The sequence below is a fragment of the Oncorhynchus keta genome, chromosome 14, assembly GCF_023373465.1.
Source record: "Oncorhynchus keta strain PuntledgeMale-10-30-2019 chromosome 14, Oket_V2, whole genome shotgun sequence".
Classification (NCBI taxonomy): Eukaryota; Metazoa; Chordata; class Actinopteri; order Salmoniformes; family Salmonidae; genus Oncorhynchus; species Oncorhynchus keta.
Genome location: NC_068434.1, coordinates 38141197 through 38160579, shown reverse-complemented (window position 1 = coordinate 38160579; position 19383 = coordinate 38141197). Strand labels below are relative to the sequence as shown.

The 19383-nt window shown below is 40.8% G+C and overlaps 2 protein-coding genes across 3 annotated transcripts in view; one reads left to right on the top strand and one right to left on the bottom strand.

The window, feature by feature from the left end:
- Positions 1 to 3161, bottom strand: part of LOC118394082 (palmitoyltransferase ZDHHC8B-like) — an 85070-nt gene extending 81909 nt beyond the window's left edge. Inside the window, exon 1 of the mRNA XM_052461719.1 lies at positions 2857 to 3161. Within this exon, the coding sequence (XP_052317679.1) occupies positions 2857 to 2960 (104 nt within the window). The 5' untranslated portion in view covers positions 2961 to 3161. The remainder of the gene's footprint in view (positions 1 to 2856) is intronic.
- An 11092-nt stretch (positions 3162 to 14253) lies between these two features.
- On the top strand, positions 14254 to 19221 carry LOC118393373 (serine/threonine-protein phosphatase PGAM5, mitochondrial-like). Of its 2 annotated transcripts, none has more exons than XM_052461718.1 (6): positions 14254 to 14832; positions 15033 to 15208; positions 15591 to 15716; positions 17965 to 18053; positions 18162 to 18358; positions 18596 to 19221. In XM_052461718.1, exons 1-6 carry the CDS (start codon positions 14600 to 14602, stop codon positions 18744 to 18746), a joined length of 972 nt encoding a protein of 323 aa, XP_052317678.1. In that variant the 5' UTR covers positions 14254 to 14599; the 3' UTR covers positions 18747 to 19221. The 2 variants fall into 2 exon arrangements, with proteins under 2 accessions (XP_052317678.1, XP_035641891.1); XM_035785998.2 differs by having other exon boundaries at positions 14256 to 14832; positions 18225 to 18358.
- The last annotated feature ends 162 nt before the right edge of the window (positions 19222 to 19383 follow it).

The window sequence follows — 19383 nt, the reverse complement described above, 5'->3', positions numbered from 1 at the left end:
GCAACAGGGCAAGCCAACTTCATATGTTTCCTTTGATCTAAACCATTAACCCCCAGTACAAAGCCATGCTACTCACTCAGCCTTCCTCTCGCCTATACTGTCCTGAATAGCTCAGTCTGGGCAAAGTTTGCAAACATTTTGTAACAATGTGCACTGAGAGTCAGGAAGCAAGTACAGGAAGTGAGTGTTTAATAAATAAAGGGCACAGAAAACAAGGAACACGAACAATGCACTGACATGGACCAGAGTCAATAACACCAGAGGAAAGAACCAAGGAGTGACAGATATAGGGAAGGTAATCAAGGAGGTGATGGAGTCCAGGTGAGTGTCATGAGACGATGGTGACAGGTGTGCATAATAATCAGTAGCCTGGTGACCTAGAGGCGGGAGAGGGAGTATACGTGACACATTTACACTTTGTGTTGCTGTTGTTTTTAAGAGAGATGATATTTGATTTGTTGTCTGCTAATAATTACATGCACAAGTTTCACTTTTAAATAGCTGCTTTTTCAACCGTGTTGAGAAGAACACAGTGTTATGGAATAAAGGCTGTTATAATCATAACATGAGATAATGTTGCAACTTCTGATTCATTTATCGTTTAGCAAAACACGAGTCACACAAGATGTTTTGAGCTGGGGTGCTTCTTAGGGAGGGGCATTTGGGGGATTTTTTTGGGGGGAAAGAAATGGGCGTTCTATAAAGGCATTTCATGCAATTCTACATCACTTACATGTTAGAAGACATCAGCAGAATATTTTTTAATACCAATACAAGTGGCCAAAATGCAGGCTACTGCAAAACTTGCTTTTCAGGTAGGATGCAATTTCTATTCATAATCATTTGTTTTATCATTATTATTGTATAGCATTATTATTGTAGGCCTATTTATTCATCTAAACCAGTTCTTTAAATATGCAAACTGTGTTTTGTTTAATACTATTGAGACATTTTCATTGGTTAAATTAAGTTCAATCTTTTTTTAAATTGTGTGCTCCATATTTAATTCAAGATCAGTTAATGATATTTATTTGAGAAAAGGCCTAACCTATTTCTTTCATTTCTTGGGTTTGGTAGGCCTTTATTGGTAATTGCTGCAATATGGCCTGTTAACCTTTTGAAGGTTTAAACCAGTTCGCAATGGTTTTGTTTCATTCTGTTGAGACATTTTCTTTGGACTGTACTGTTATGTTTGCAGCGATATAATATCCTGCTCATATTTTCCATATAAACAGTGGCTTGAGTTATTTTTGATATTACCCTAATAAAGTTTAGAAACTTTTGGTGTGGCTATTAGCCTATTATTCTGCTGCCCTATGGTATGAAGGCAGTGCGCACCGGCGCTCTAACTGACTCTGACATTTGTGTTTTAGGCCTACTCAAATTTTTAATATTTTTTAACTAGGCAAGTCAGTTAAGAACAAATTCTTACTTTCAATAAAGGCCTAAGAACAGTGGGTTAACTGCCTTTTTCCGGGATAGAACAAAAGATTTTCTAACTTGTCAGCTTGGGGATTCGATCTTGCAACCTTTCGGTTACTAGCCCAACACTCTAACCACTAGGTTACCTGCCGCCCCAGGTATCCTACTCCAATGATCTAACAATATAATGCTTATCTTTATCAAAAATATTCTGATCGAAAAAATAACAAATTAGCCTCCTGTACACCTACACTGTATATCTCTATAGTAGATGCAGTAGCCTATCTGACAAGAGTAAGGAAATATACGTCGGGGTCGTAGCATGCCACCGGCATATCTCTCTCTGGGGCTACGCCTAAAGCTTCTCTTCCTTTACATGGGTTTGTATATGAATATCATACAGTGGCCTAAGCCTATAGGTCTCTTCATTCATGCAATGCCCTAATGCATTTAGTGCTCACATCTCTGACAGCTGAACCATGAGATCATACCAGTTCAGTCAAACCACTAGTCCCCATAAGCAAATAGACTCTTAAGTGCAGATTCAAATGTACAGCAGGCCTAGGCTGTACTTAAAAGTGTACAATCAGATTGTTAGTCTATATGTCAATAAATGATGCACTTGAAAGTAGATCACGGGGTCAATCAGGAATGCAATAGATAACCATGGGAAAATGGATACGTAAAAAAAAACTAAACAAATCTGGGTGGGAAAATAACCTTCAGAAAAACGTCACTCGCTGTAAACCACACACATTTCCATAATGAAGGTGCAGTGGTAGAGCTTTAACCACTAAAATCTTCAGAGCGCACATATGCACTTGCCCGTTATACATGAAGCACTTTGATGTAGGTACCGAGGGCGAATCAGCATTTCTAATCAATATTGGACACACCCATATTCAAAGTAGTCTACCAGTTGCAACAAAATAACAATTCATCGCTGTGTTACTTGTTTGCTGTGCCCGAAGAACTAAAGACGGGGCAACTAACTGGCAAGTATGGCGGCCTACGGCTACACAGTAACCTATTGCCGCTATGTGCCTACCTCCTAGAATACTTCAAGCTTGAGTTGGCTGTCCAACTATGAAGTTTATTCTAGAAAAAAATGCATTTGGAAAACACATATAGAAGTTTCTGCCATAATGCTTCGACACACAGCCTAACAAGACTACCAAAACGAGTCGAAGATCAATAATAACTGTAGGCTATGCAGTGCACAGTCCACATTTATAAAACCATTCATAATAGCATAAAGGTCCGTCCCAGAAAAGCGGTCTAAAATCCTGCAACAAAAACTTCTAACAGCAATAGTCATTGGTTACCATCATATCGTCGGACCTATGCTACTGATCCGAATATGAAACTATTTATTGTGTGTAAGGCATTGACAGAAGGATAGCCTATAAGACTTACTAAACAATTCAAACTTACGTAAAAACGAAGAATAAGGTGGTGGATCCCACAAGAAGAGTGGCAGCAGTGGATACTGGGATGTATTTGGTGGGTTTAAATCTCTTTCCAACGCTGTTGGGCATTCTGTAATTTCCACATTCCTCAATTATTTATTCCAATTGGAGATAGTATACATATGTAAAGATCCAGTCTGCAATATCTATAATTAACGATTCAGCCAATCCGTGTTTACTGCCGTTAAACGCACACAGATCCAAATATAGACAGGCAGAAAATACAGCGCTCCAAAAGCTTGGAAATCCACTACTTTTCTGCTAGCAGCACTACCGATGTCACTTTACTATGGTAATGAGGAAACCTTCAAAAATAAAAGTCCGCATTTCAACATATTGCAAGGTGGATAACTCAACCAAAAGATAATATATTTTAATCAATGTCGATTTGTATTGTGCTTATAAGCAAATGCAAGAAGACATTTATAGAAAAACTTTTACATTTGTTTTAAAAAACATTATTTGATTGACTGACATGATTTGACAAAACACTTGGGATGCCCCTGGATGCCACCCAAGTCTAAAATCAATTTAAAATAAAAGGCTATTATACAATGAGATTGTAGTAACATAGTCCAATGGTTCCGTTCCAGTTGCATGTATGATTAGTGAGGAGCATACCCAGAGAACAATAGGGCAGTTACCAAATGCAGTATAGAATAAAGAAAGGGATATGTATGGTAGCAACATAGTACCTGTGCAAATGAATAGTGATTAGGTCCATTGCACTGCTACATTGCTGCATTCAGGGAGCATTTTCCTGCCTGAAGAGTTGAATCGTGTTTTAGCTGACAGATACAGAAATCATTATGGTATGCAAAAAAATAAAAAATCATCCACTGGATTTCATCGACCCACTTCTATCTTGTCTTCAGTGGGTAGGCGAGTAATTTGAGACAAAAGTTGGAAATCAGTGAAAGGAGAGGCAACTCCATCTAGATTTCTGTGTCATACCAGCATGTAAAAGTAATTTAATGCAACAAGCTGGTCAACTCTGTAGACGAGTGCAGTAAGAAGGAATACAGGTACCGGATGGGCATGAATTCCACAAATGTTGCTGACATTTGTGACATTGTTGATGTTTGCATAGGTCTTGGTAGCAGACATAATTCCACATTAGTAAGCAGCTCTGTTAACAAAATCAAGAAACCAACACAACCACTAGACCTAAAAAACTCACCCAGAAAATCCAGATTGTAAATCCTTTGATGAACACCATTTGCTGATGAATTTGAAAGTGAAATACAGGGAACGCCAAAAGTATTGGGACAGTGACACATTTGTTACTGTTTTGGCTCTGTACTCCTCCAGCACATTGAACTGACACAATGACTAAGAGGTTTAAAGTGCAGACTTATTTTGAGGGTATTTTCATCCATAACAGGTGAACCGTTCTTGTGCATAGTCCCCGCATTTTAGGGGACCAAAAGTATTGGGACAAATTCACTTATTTCTGAAGTAAAAAGTTAAGTATTTGGTTATAATGTTTCTAGACACTTCTACATTATTGTGGATGCTACCATGATTATGGATCATCCTGAATTAATCGTGAATAATTAATATAATACACCCCCTCAACAACAGAAAAATGCTAACCTCCCCTGTTTTTTATTTATTTATTTATTTATTTCACCTTTATTTAACCAGGTAGGCTAGTTGAGAACAAGTTCTCATTTGCAACTGCGACCTGGCCAAGATAAAGCATAGCAGTATGAACAGACAACAACACAGAGTTACACATGGAGTAAACAATTAACAAGTCAATAACATAGTAGAAAAAAGGGGGGAGTCTATATACAATGTGTGCAAAAGGCATGAGGTAGGCGAATAATTACAATTTTGCAGATTAGCACTGGAGTGATAAATGATCAGATGGTCATGTACAGGTAGAGATATTGGTGTGCAAAACAGCAGAAAAGTAAATAAATAAAACCAGTATAAAAACAGTATGTGAATGAGGTAGGTGAAAATGGGTGGGCTATTTACCAATAGACTATGTATAGCAGCAGCGATCGGTTAGCTGCTCAGATAGCTGATGTTTGAAGTTGGTGAGGAGATAAAAGTCTCCAACTTCAGCGATTTTGCAATTTGTTCCAGTCACAGGCAGCAGAGTACTGGAACGAAAGGCGGCCAAATGAGGTGTTGGCTTTAGGGATGATCAGAGATACACCTGCTGGAGCGCGTGCTACGGATGGGTGTTGCCATCGTGACCAGTGAACTGAGATAAGGCGGAGCTTTACCTAGCATGGACTTGTAGATGACCTGGAGCCAGTGGGTCTGGCGACGAATATGTAGCGAGGGCCAGCCGACTACAGCATACAAGTCGCAGTGGTGGGTGGTATAAGGTGCTTTAGTGACAAAACGGATGGCACTGTGATAGACTGCATCCAGTTTGCTGAGTAGAGTGTTGGAAGCCATTTTGTAGATGACATCGCCGAAGTCGAGGATCGGTAGGATAGTCAGTTTTACTAGGGTAAGCTTGGCGACGTGAGTGAAGGAGGCTTTGTTGCGGAATAGAAAGCCGACTCTTGATTTGATTTTCGATTTGAGATGATTGATATGAGTCTGGAAGGAGAGTTTGCAGTCGAGCCAGACACCTAGGTACTTATAGATGTCCACAAATTCAAGGTCGGAACCATCCAGGGTGGTGATGCTAGTCGGGCATGCGGGTGCAGGCAGCGATCGGTTGAAAAGCATGCATTTGGTTTTACTCGCGTTTAAGAGCAGTTGGAGGCCACGGAAGGAGTGTTGTATGGCATTGAAGCTCGTTTGGAGGTTAGATAGCACAGTGTCCAATGACGGGCCGAAAGTATATAGAATGGTGTCGTCTGCGTAGAGGTGGATCAGGGAATCGCCCGCAGCAAGAGCAACATCATTGATATACACAGAGAAAAGAGTCGGCCCGAGAATTGAACCCTGTGGCACCCCCATAGAGACTGCCAGAGGACCGGACAGCATGCCCTCCGATTTGACACACTGAACTCTGTCTGCAAAGTAATTGGTGAACCAGGCAAGGCAGTCATCCGAAAAACCGAGGCTACTGAGTCTGCCGATAAGAATATGGTGATTGACAGAGTCGAAGGCCTTGGCAAGGTCGATGAAGACGGCTGCACAGTACTGTCTTTTATCGATGGCGGTTATGATATCGTTTAGTACCTTGAGTGTGGCTGAGGTGCACCCGTGACTGGCTCGGAAACCAGATTGCACAGCGGAGAAGGTACGGTGGGATTCGAGATGTTATTGTAATGGTGAGGGGTAAGACGTTTGCGTGTCTAACTTTCTCACATATTCATGATTCATTCAGGATTATCTCTAATCATGGTAGCATCCACATTAACACATTAATGTAGAAGTGTCTAGAAACATATCATATTCTTATTTAAAATAAAAGTGACTCCAAAATGAAACAATACATTATTTACCATTCATTTCAATTGGGCACAAAATAATCTGAAACACAACCAAAACACAAAGCAAATGCATCCAACAAATTTGTAGTCACAAGCTTGATGTAGTCGTTCTGAATATGGGACCCAATACTACACTCTTTACTACTTTAATACACAAGTGAATTTGTCCCAATACGTTTGGTCCTCTAAAACAGGGGGACTATGTACAAAAAAGTGCTGTAATTTCGAAACGGTTCACCCGATATAGATGAAAATACCCTCAAATTAAAGCTGACAGTCTGAACTTTAACTGCAGTCATCATATAATTTTAATGTGCTGGGAGTACAGAGCCAAAACAAAAAATGTCACTGTCCCAATACTTTTGGAGTTCACTGTACAGTATATAGTGAACAAGTGAAATCTCCTTTCTTTGAATGCTTTGACAAAATACAGAAACAAACCTTTGAAGGCATTGATAGAGCACAATGCACCGAGAGAGACCAGTACTGTTCATAACAACTGTTAGACAAGCTTTTGAAAAACTTTCTTCTGGTAATTCCAAATTTAGTCTATTTTGGTCTAATTCCTATTTGGTGTGACTTTCTCACCCGAGATTTAAAGAGATTTTCATCAACGTATTTAAAAGTACTGCTAAACAAGAAAAGCACAGATATCAGTGAGGAAACCTTCAAAAATACAAAACATTTGTATTTCGGGGATAAATAACAGGTTGATGAATGTATTGTTAACATACATACTTTGTACATAGCCTACCAAAGAGACATACTGTACAGTGCCTTCAGAAAGTATTCATACCCCTTGACTTTTCCCCACATTTTGTTGTCTTACAGCCTGAATTTAAAATGGATTGAGGTTTTGTGTCACTGGCCGACACACACAATACCCCATAATGTCAAAGAAAAAAAAGTTTTTTTTTTGTTTTTAGAAATGTTTACAAATTAATTAAGAATTAAAAGCTGAAATGTCTTGAGTCAATAAGTATCTGACCCCTTTGTTATGGAAAGCCTAAATAGGTCAATGAGTAAAAATGTACTTAACAAGTCATATAATAAGTTGTATGGACTCACTCTGTGTGCAATAATAGTGTTTAACATGATTTTGAACGACTAACTTATCTCTGTACCTCACACATACAATTATCTGTAACGTCCCTCAAAAACAAGGTTTTCCAATGCCTCGCAAAGGGAACCTTTTGGTAGATGGGTAAAAACATTGAATATCCCTTTGAGCATGATTAAGTTATTAATTACACTTTGGATGGTGAATCAAGACACCCAGGCACTACAAATATATATCGTCCTTCCTAACTCAGTTGCTGGAGAGGAAGGAAACCGCACGTGGATTTCACCATGAGGCCAATGGTGACTTTAAAAGAGTCAGGGCTGCATCATGTTATGTGTATGCTTGTAATCGCAAAGGACCACAGCATTTTAGGGGGATAATAATACATGGATTAGCGCTAAGCACAGGCAAAATCCTAGAGGAAAACCTGGTTCAATCTAACAGACATGGGGAGACAAATTCACCTTTCAGCAGGACAATAACCTAAAACACAAGGCCAAATATACACCGGAGTTGATTACCAAGATGACATTGAATGTTCCTGAGTGGCCTAGTTATAGTTTTGACTTTTAAAAAATCGGCATTCAAATCTATGGCAAGACTTGATGGCTGTCTAGCAATGATCAACAACCAATTTGACAGAGCTTGAATAATTTTCAAAAGAATAATGCAAATATTATACAATTCGGGTGTGCAAAGTGCCTAGAGACTTACCCAGAAAGACTCACAGCTGTAATTGCTGCCGAAGGTAATTCTAACGTGTTAACTCAAGGATGCGAATACTTATGTAAATCAGATATTTCTGTATTTCATTTTCAATAAATTTGTAAAAATGTCTAAAAACATGTTTTCCCTTTGTCATTATGAAGTAGCGTGTAGTAGATGTCACGTTCCTCAACAAGAAAACCAACAATGCCACTCAAGCAGAAGGAGGAATTAGCAGAATCACTGACCAACAACCAAAACGAAACAAGTGGGGTTTTAGGAGGGTCTCTAAAAAAACTTCACATCCCTCCTGATATCAATTCTAAAATGTTTTCTCTGAATAATAGGATAAAGAAGAGTAATGTGACACAAAGGTTTAATGAACCTCTCATTCTTGATACCAGACCTTGAGCAACATTGCCATGGTAACATGATCTCAACCATATGTAAATGATCTAATCGAAATCAGAACTCTAATCGAAATCCGAACAATCTTTGCTGCATCTTCACGTTGTAAAAAAAAATATTTTGGAAATATAGACGCACACTCATCACAAAGTGTACTCGCAAAATAAATAACTTTGCTAATTTATTACAGACAGCAGTGCTGTATCCAGGGAGCATGTTCATGCCTGAAGAGTTGAATCCTGTTTTAGCTGAGATACACAAATTATTTTTGCCTTCGTATCCAAATAAACAAAATGATCCTCTGGATTTCGTCGACCCACTTCTTTCTTGCTTAGATATGTTAGTGATCAAATCTTTGGCTAATGCTATGCATGAAGATAGCTGTGAAACATAATCCACAATGACCCAAACTTCACTTCAATGTTTAGCTTTCCACTTCCAGACATAAACGGGCACTTGACATTCTTTTCAAGAAAAGCACATGTGTAACAGTAGCCTACTCAGTACACAAACAATTTGGACCAGCACTCCAGATATTATTGTACTTTATGTTTCTTGTGTGAGATCAAAAGTCTATAACATATTAAGCAGTGACAACAAGTGGTTTAATGACAGAGTAATTGACGGGTACAATGATCTGGTGAAGTTATTTTGCGTATTTTGAGAGTCAGCGAATACAGTCTGTTTATTGGCAACAAAGAGGTTATGCCAAATGAGCCTAGAACGGCCCACATCTGGTGGGATTTTACATTTACATTTACATTTAAGTCATTTAGCAGACGCTCTTATCCAGAGCGACTTACAAATTGGTGCATTCACCTTATGACATCCAGTGGAACAGCCACTTTACAATAGTGCATCTAAATATTTTAAGGGGGGTGAGAAGGATTACTTTATCCTATCCTAGGTATTCCTTAAAGAGGTGGGGTTTCAGGTGTCTCCGGAAGGTGGTGATTGACTCCGCTGTCCTGGCGTCGTGGGGGAGTTTGTTCCACCATTGGGGGCCAGAGCAGCGAACAGTTTTGACTGGGCTGAGCGGGAACTGTACTTCCTCAGTGGTAGGGAGGCGAGCAGGCCAGAGGTGGATGAACGCAGTGCCCTTGTTTGGGTGTAGGGCCTGATCAGAGCCTGGAGGTACTGAGGTGCCGTTCCCTCACAGCTCCGTAGGCAAGCACCATGGTCTTGTAGCGGATGCAAGCTTCAACTGGAAGCCAGTGGAGAGAGCGGAGGAGCGGGGTGACGTGAGAGAACTTGGGAAGGTTGAACACCAGACGGGCTGTGGCGTTCTGGATGAGTTGTAGGGTTTAATGGCACAGGCAGGGAGCCCAGCCAACAGCGAGTTGCAGTAATCCAGACGGGAGATGACAAGTGCCTGGATTAGGACCTGCGCCGCTTCCTGTGTGAGGCAGGGTCGTACTCTGCGGATGTTGTAGAGCATGAACCTACAGGAACGGGCCACCGCCTTGATGTTAGTTGAGAACGACAGGGTGTTGTCCAGGATCACGCCAAGGTTCTTAGCGCTCTGGGAGGAGGACACAATGGAGTTGTCAACCGTGATGGCGAGATCATGGAACGGGCAGTCCTTCCCCGGGAAGAAGAGCAGCTCCGTCTTGCCGAGGTTCAGCTTGAGGTGGTGATCCGTCATCCACACTGATATGTCTGCCAGACATGCATTTTAATGCCACGTTCAAAACAACTGGGAATTAGGAAAAATACGAAGTCAAATCATGACGACAGTGATCTTGGATGACCGTTCAAATAGATTTTTCCCAGTCAGTGTTTGTGTTTTCCGAGTTCCCAGTAGTTTTGAATCCACTGAAGTTGGAAGTCTGAGATTTCCAAGTTCCCAGTTCCAAGTTCCCAGTTGTTTTGAATGCAGCATAAGCATGTGATAGTGCCTGTGAACTAAAAGTCACGTTGGACAGTAATAGGCATAGATATGCGACATAAAGTTAGTAGTACTAATTGCTTAAATTAAATATTAAAATGATTGATTCCTTAAGCCAGTATGAAAAAGAATTTGAGGATACACTATTTCTAATTCAGAAAATGCCCCCGTGCCCCCATTTTAGAAAACAGTCAAACGGTAATAGTAGTGGTGTTTATGTGTGCTTGTTCTCTAACGCAGTTTTATTAGAGCGCAATGTGAATACGCTTTGTTACAAAGGCAAGCGACACTATGTTTTACATTAGTTATCGGAGGGGATATTTCTTAGTTGAAAGAAGTTAAGCTTTTAAGCTTGAAGAATACAGAAGAGTGTTTCTTGTCATGCATTTAAAACTGTACAGAAAATGTCTTTGCTGACATTGAGAGATATTAATCACAATATAACTTGTAAATAATCTTGTCTATGTTATTGTTTTTTGAAAACGAGTTAATAGGCCTATGCCTACTGTACTTGGATGGCAGGTAGCCTAGCGGTTAAGAGCATTGGGGCAGTAACTGAAAGGTTTGTGGTTTGAATCCCTGCACCGACTAGGTGAAAAATGTGCCAATGTGCCCTTGAGCAAGGCACTTAACCCTGATTGCTCTGGATAAGAGCATCTGCTAAATGACTCAAATGTAAAATGCCTTCACTTTATACTGCTAACCTGTTAGATATTACCTCTAAATAATTGTCTTCATTGTTGTTCTGAAAGCATTACATTTTCATTTGGACTAAAAGGTTTGCCTCATGTGTTCGAGTATGTATACTGCTGCTGGGTATTTAGAACTCAGTCACCCATGAAATAACACCATACACTAAGTGGCCAGTTTGTTTATTAGGCACACCACCCGTTCACAAAAATGGTTCACTCCTACAGACAGTGAGTCACTTGGCCATGTCTTGCTATATAAAGAAAGCAGACAGGCATTGAGGCATTCAGTTACTGTTCGATTGAATGTTAGAATAGGCAAAGCGAGTGACCTAAGCAACTTTGAGCATGGTATGATCATCGGTGCGAGGCATGCCAGTTCCAGTATCTTAGAAACGGCCGGCATCCTTGGCTTTTCACACACGACAGTGTCTAGAGTTTGCCGACAGTGGTGCAACAAACAAGAAACCTCCAGGCAGCAGCAGTCCTGTGGGCGAAAACAGCTCGTTTATGAGAATTCGAAGGAGAATGGCAAGAATCGTGCAATTTAATAGGCGGGCCCCAAACAGGTAAATAACAGCGCAGTTTGTCACAGATGGGCTATTGCAGCAGACGACTACACTGGGTTCCACTCCTATCAGCTAAAAACAAGACGAAGCGGCTCCAGTGGGCACGCGATCACCAACACTGGACAATTGAGGAGTGGAAAAACATTGCCTGGTGCGCCGAATCCCGGTTCCTGTTGCGCCATGCTGATGGCAGAGTCAGGATTTGGCATAAGCAGTATAAGTCCATGGCCCCATCCTGCCTGGTGTAAATGGTACAGGCTGGTGGTGTAATGGTGTGGGGAATGTTTTCTTGGCACACATTAGGTCCCTTGATACAAATTGAGCAATGTTTCCATGCCCTGAAGCATTCAGGCTGTTCTGGAGGGAAAGGGGGGTCCGACCTGGTACTAGATGGGTTTGTACAATAAACTGGCCACTGAGTGTATATAGATTCTACAGACCCTACTGAGTACTCCCAATCCACGTTTACATCGGCACATAGTCATTTTTTTCTCTATAAGCCAATATGTAATTAATATGCAGTGTATTGCAGTGCAGTGAATGGGATGGGTGGAGTAAGGAGTCACCAGCATTCTTTATTAAACCCGTTGCCCAGCACAATAGACCAATTTAAGTTTTGTAGACTCTATTGACTAATTCCAATTACTTATATTTGATTAAAGGTGTATTTCACTTAGCCTACACATTGGCTGTGTTCGAGAGGATCAAAATCGTAATTTATCATGGGTAAATTGTGACTGACTGACTGATCTACAAGTAACAATGAGGTGTTATTTATGATGGAAGGTGATTTGTAGATCAGTCAGTCGGCAGTTGCCATCACTGTTAGCTGCAATGTTGAACAAGCCCAATAGCTTTCAATATACCAGTATTGGTGTAAACTTTCTAAAGAAATGCTGGTATAAACAGTACAATATTAAAAATAAAAGTACGTAAAATGATCCATACATTTTTATAAAGGTGGTTGCAATGCTGTGAAAAACAGTTGTACTGTACTGATATGCAAAAACAAAATCGATATTTCAAAAGTTTAGCATGTCTTTGTAGGGGAACTCTTATTTTGAAGAAAACAAATCCGAATCGCGATGTACCAGCATAATATCCTGCTGCCAGGAGAACGGTAATTCGAAATCCCACTAGCGATCCAGCCTGCGAGTGAGGACAGAGAACCACTTGAAAGGTGGAGCCTATAGCCTGCGTTAAGATAGGCAGTCCAATTCTCCTGATATTTTGTGAAAAGATCTGATGTGATTGGTCAAAAGTGCAGGGGTATTCAACCGGCGGTCCACGGAGGTACTGCAGGGGGTGCCCAAAATGTTATTTTTTAATTATGCATGTCGCTAACAACAACAGAATAAACACATTTTGAATGACATAGCTATAATAATATTTTATTTCTAATGATGTCAAGTGTATTTCTCAACTCTAATATTAAGCAAATTAAACGAATTAAAGCCAATTACACTCACTGAAGTGTCTGACATAGGCTTTGAAAAAGCACCAGTGAATAGGCTACCAGTGTGGCAAATGCTGTTGACTTCTGGTAATCTTTCTCAACCAGGACATTATTTTATGACAACACATGGCTAACCAGCAAACCGCTGCTCTTAGCGAAACTGTGTTTAGAGTTACCTTTCTAGCTAATAGGCTATGTTATAGTTTACACTTCCTCTTCCAATTATAATGTGGGGAGGTCAAAATAATGAAAAACTGCCAAATCTATTCATTTTAAAATGTTGATTACTTTTCCTTGGCATTATCATTCACCTAATAAGACAAGACATGTGAAAAAAGTATTTTACCTAACGTATGATGACGGTCCTGGGGGGTTCTGTTTTGCCTGAGAGGGGTTCCCTGAGGGGGTTCGCTTGGCAATAAAACGTTGAAGAACCCTGAATATAGTGGGGAAAAATATCAGAATTGGGCTGCCTGTGTAAACGCCGCCATAAACAAAGAGGATGTGATGCTTAGGTTACAGACAGGGACCACACGTTTATCTCAAACTATATTTTTAGGCATTATTTACATTTAATTAAAAAATGCTTGAATAAATGGATTTATTGCCTATATTTGATTTTTTGCACATTGAAAAAAATTCACTCATCATTTGTTTTGAGTCACTCATCATTTGTCCATCATTTTCTCACTCACACATAATATGCACATACATTTATACATGTATACACTACACACCTGCACACCCACTCACATACATGCTGCTGCTACTCTGCTTATCTTTTATCCTGTTGTCTAGTCACCTTACATATCTACCTCCATCACTCCAGTATCCCTTCATATTTCTTATTATTTCTCATGTTTTTTTTTCTACAATATACATTGTTATTAATTATTGCATTGTTGGTCTATGAGTTTGTAAGAAAGCCCTTTCACTGTACTGACATTTAATCTTGACATTTGAATGCAATTTGTTGTTATTAATATCATAGTCCGTTTTACTTGGGCCCTACTGTGAAAGTAGGCTACCGACGCTGCCTCTATTTGTCCGATTTCCCCAGTCTTCTGAAGTTTTCATCCTTTTTAAAACTGTGAGCTCCCTCTAGTGATGCATTATTTGATTTGTTCGTTTTGTTCCGCGACATTCGCGTATCGTAATATCTTCGCTAGCTGTTTTTTTTGGTTCTCGCGAGACACCGTAGGTCCAAGCCCTGTGTGTTTTCCTTTTGGTTTATCTTCAAGCCTGCTAGATAAGTGATTCGAAATAGCTTCATAATCTGGACTGGAGTTATTTTTAGCTGGCGATTAAAGTGTCGTTGGAGGGTATTTGCTGTGTCCCTGTACCTAGAAAGTGTGTAAATCCACTGACCAGAGAGGCGGACCAAGCTTGGTCTGGATTAGCCTCTCTTCGAGACCGCTGGATGCTACATTCCTAAATCGCTCTACACATTGGGCGTCATTAGCAATTTAGCCCGCTACCTAGCGAACACAAATTGCATATCATCGCTAGGTTTTTACAAAATGTCATATCGGAGGACAATCAAACTCGTGTGTGGATTCGCTGGCGGATCAGCGGTGCTGGTTGTGGCGGCTGCCGCAGCCGAATCCCGTGGCTATTTCGGTGATACGCAAGGAGAGCGATCAGGTCAGTGGAGTCGGTTCAATATTCTCCAAGCTGCACAGCCAGCGACATGGTCAACGGGGAACCACACGGTTGCATCTACTGGACATGCCTGGGACTTCAACTGGGATAAGTATGCCTGCTTTATTAGCCAAATCTGATGCAGACTACTGTAAAACATAACAGGGGTCTGATGGGATGTGGGTCAAGTAGTTTAGTCTACGCTGAGTGTGATTGATTGATATTTGCAGCTTGCAACATGTTGACAGACTGACAGATGACTTCTCTGGGCACAACACACGCAACTGATTTGTTCCCTCTGTACTGTACTAGGCGGGACCCGTCCCCACTGTTTACACATGGGAAGAAGAAGGAGAACAGCAGTGAAGACCCAAGCTCAGAGCAGGAGAATGGCAAACCCAAAGCCACACGCAACATCCTTTTCATCAGGCACTCCCAGTACAACCTAAGTGGGAATGGAGACCATGAGAGAATCCTCACCCCTTTAGGTTCTGTACCCTGTTCTGCTATGTATTCATGTTGCTTAAAGCGTGACACATTTGGGGTGGCAGGGTAGCCTAGTGGTTAGAGCGTTGGACTAGTAACCGAAAGGTTGCAAGTTCAAATCCCCGAGCTGACAAGGTACAAATCTGTCGTTCTGCCCCTGAACAGGCAGTTAACCCGTCATTGAAAATAAGAATGCCTAGTAAAATAAAGGTAAAATGTAAAAAATAAAAAAAATAAACATAGACCTAGTTCTCCACTCTACAGCTCAACAGTTGCGTTTTAGTGGATAAGAATAGCATATTCAGCAGCACTCATTAGAGGTGGTGAAAGTGGTATACAAGTACATCCTGCTCATTTATGGGACTATGTGTTGGTGTTCTGCAGGTCGGGAGCAGGCTGAGTTTACTGGCCAGCGGTTGGCTGCCCTGGGGCTGAAGTATGACATCATGGTCTACTCTACTATGGCCAGGGCCACCGAGACTGCCAACATCATCAGCAAGCACCTCCCAGGTCAGAACCCTAGACAGGCAGACTCTACAGCTGAGGCATATGCCAGAGTCTATACAATATTCAGAGACGTTGTCTGGTTCCACAAGACTAACCAGTGCTGTACAGCCTTAATCTAACTCTCCTGATTCAACTTTAGAATCACGTTTTGACTTCAGAACATGGATTGGTTGTATCGATAGACCATTTGGTTAAATCAGGTGTGTTTGTGTAGAGCTGGAGCAAAAGCCTGCACTCTGCTGCTATTCATGGTGCAGATATTTACAGTTCCTTCAGAAAGTATTCACACCCCTTGACTTTTTCCACATTTGTTGTTACAGGCTGAAATTAAAATGGATTCAATTGAGATTTTGTGTCACTTGCTTACACACAATAAGTACCCCATAATGCCAAAGTGGAATTATGTTTTTGGACATTTTTACAAATGAATAAAGAGCTGAAATGCCTTGAGTCAGTAAGTATTCAACCCCTTTGTTATGGCAAGGCTGAATACGTTCAAGTAAAAATGTGCTTAACAAGTCACATAATAAAGTGCATGGACTTATTTTTGGATGACTGTCTCATCTCTGTACCCCACACATACATGTCCCATACATGTCCCTCACCTGTAATGTCCCTCAATCAAGCTTTTACATGTATTTAGTTCTGTCCTTGAGCTGTTCTTGTCTATTAATGTTCTGTATTATGTCGTGTTTGGTGCGGACCCCAGGAAGAGTAGCTGTGGCTTTCGCAACAGCTAATGGGGATCCTAATAAAATACCAAAGCAGTGAATTTCAAACACAGATTCAACCACAAAGACCAGGGAGGTTTCCAATGCCTCGCAAAGGGCACCTGGCAGACATTGAATATCCATTTGAACATGTTGAAGGTATTTAATTACACTTTGGATGGTGTATCAATACACCCAGTCACAAGAAAGATACAGGCATCCTTCTTCACTCAGTTGCCTGACAGGAAGGAAATCGCTCAGGGATTTCACCATGATCCCAATGGTGACTAAGACAGTTAGAGTTTAATGGCTGTGATAGGAGAAAACTGAGGATTACATTGTATACTAACCTAATTGACAGAGTAAAAAGAATGAACCCTGTGCAGAATAAAACTATTCCTAAACATGCATCCGGTTTGCAACGAGGCACTAAAGTAATACTGCAAAAAAATGTGGCAACGCAATTAACTTACAGTGTTATGTTTGGGGCACATCCAATACAACATATTACAGAGTACCACTCTCCATATTTTCAAGCATAGTGGTGGCGGCATCATGTTATGGGTATGATTATAATCGTTAAGGACTGGGAAGTTTTTCAGGATGAAAAAGAAACGGAATGGAGTTAAACACAGGCAAAATCCTAAAGGAAAACCTGGCTCAGTCTGCTTTCCACCAGACACTGGGAGATGAATTAACCTTTCAGCAGGACAATAACCTAAAACCCAAGGCCAAATCTACATTGGAGTTGCTTACCAAGAAGACAGTGAATAAGGCTGAGTTCCATTTTTTATTTAAATCTGCTTGAAAATATATGGCAAGACCTGAAAATGGTTGTCTAGCAATGATCCACAACCAATCTGACAGAGCTTGAATAATTTTGAAAAGAATAATGGGCGAATGTTGCACAATCCAAGTGTGCAAAGCTCTTAGAGACCTACCCAGAAAGACTCACAGCTGTAATCGCTTCCAAAGGTGATTCTTACATGTATTGACTCAGGGGGTTGAAACCTTATCTAATCAGGATACTGTATATTAGTGTTTTATTTTTCAACTTTTTTTCCCCCTCCATATGTTATCATTTTTCTACCACTGACATCTAGAGTATTTTGTGTAGATCGTTGACAAAAATGACTATTAAAACCATTTTAATCCCACTTTGTAACACATCGAAATGTGGAAAAAGTCAAGGTGTGTGAATTATTCCTGAAGACACTGTTCGTCACCTGATGCCAAGGTTATACCTCTGATAACAGCTTCAGAAGCTTTGATCTCAGATTTTCAGATGTAAAAATTGTCATTAAGCATCATAGATAAGCATTTCACTACTCACCACTAACTAACTCCTGGTCCTTCTGTGGCTCAGTTGGTAGAGCATGGCGCTTGTAACGCCAGGGTAGTGGGTTCGATTCCCGGGACCACCCATACGTAGAATGTATGCACACATGACTGTAAGTCGCTTTGGATAAAAGCGTCAGCTAAATGGCATATATTATATTATTATATATTATAACTCGTCTTCTGATCTGTTTTTGATTTAGGGGTAGAGCTGGTGAGCTGTGATTTGCTGAGAGAAGGAGCACCCATCGAACCTGTACCTCCTGTTAATCACTGGAAGCCTGACGCTGTGGTGAGACGCCCAATTCTCTGTCCTACTTACTTCCTGTTTAGTTTCACTTATTAGTTACTGCTGTCTGCATCATTCAATACATAATTCAATGCAATGTATTCCAATGAGAGGTCAGAGGTCATCTCAAACCCTTGCCTGACACTACCACTGTGGACCTCTACCGCTCTACAGCAGTACCACGAGGACGGGGCCCGGATCGAGGCTGCCTTCCGTCGCTACATCCACCGCGCTGACCCCAAGCAGAAGGAGGACAGCTACGAGATCATCGTCTGTCATGCCAATGTCATCCGCTATTTCGTGTGCAGGTGTGTTGGTCTCCCCAGGCAAGCTGGATCAAAGCCTCATTCAACAAGATGCCAATCTACATGACTTTGTCTAGCAATTTCACTGTCTTGCTGATGTCTTTTTGTATTTCATGACTATGATGATGTGTGTTTCAACGTCACATGATATATGTGAATATTTGTTTTGAAAAATAGACCAGCTCTCATTTGGGTGTTTTGGTGGATCTTACAGGCTATATCCCTCCCTATGTGTCTCAGGGCTCTGCAGTTTCCCCCAGAGGGCTGGCTGAGGATGGGCCTGAACAACGGCAGCATCACCTGGCTCACTGTGCGTCCCAGTGGCAGAGTGGCACTGAGGACACTGGGAGACTCAGGGTTTATGCCCCCAGACAAACTCACACGGACCTGAGAAATGTTCCACCTACAGTATTCACTCGTTCTCTCCCGGGGGAGCTTTAGATTTCGGTCAAAGGGTGAACTGAATGGCTCTTGATTTCTCCTTAAGTGTCTTGAAAGTTACTTTTGGTGTTATTTTTGTAACTTTGACATACAACAAAATATACTTTTATGTGGTGTTTTGTCATCAACTCCTGTGCCATCGTTTGCCAACTACAGTGCAAAAGGGGAGTATACAGTATGAACTGTTGCTGTAGCCAATCACTGAACTCCGAAAGCTGATGGGATGACTGCCAGTGCCCGCTCATTATGAATGTAAAGGGTATAAGAGTTGAGGGACTGAAGGATTTTAAAACCATTCTAAATTTGTATGGCATATTTACCGTAATGCTGTAAATGTTTATGCTCAGTACTTTTGTATTTGGATCAAGGTTTGAGGTTTAGATAGTTGTATTCAGTAGAAACATGCAATAAAGGAGACATGTAAATGTTGTGTGTTCCGCAGTAGTACACCAAATAAGTACTCGTACAGTCTTAAAATAGGGTTAGCTCAAGCTGAGACATTGTCTCAAGACTTAACAGCAAATCCAATGCACCTTAGTGTTGGCACTACAAAGCTTGAAAATTACACAGTCATTTGTTAGAGGACA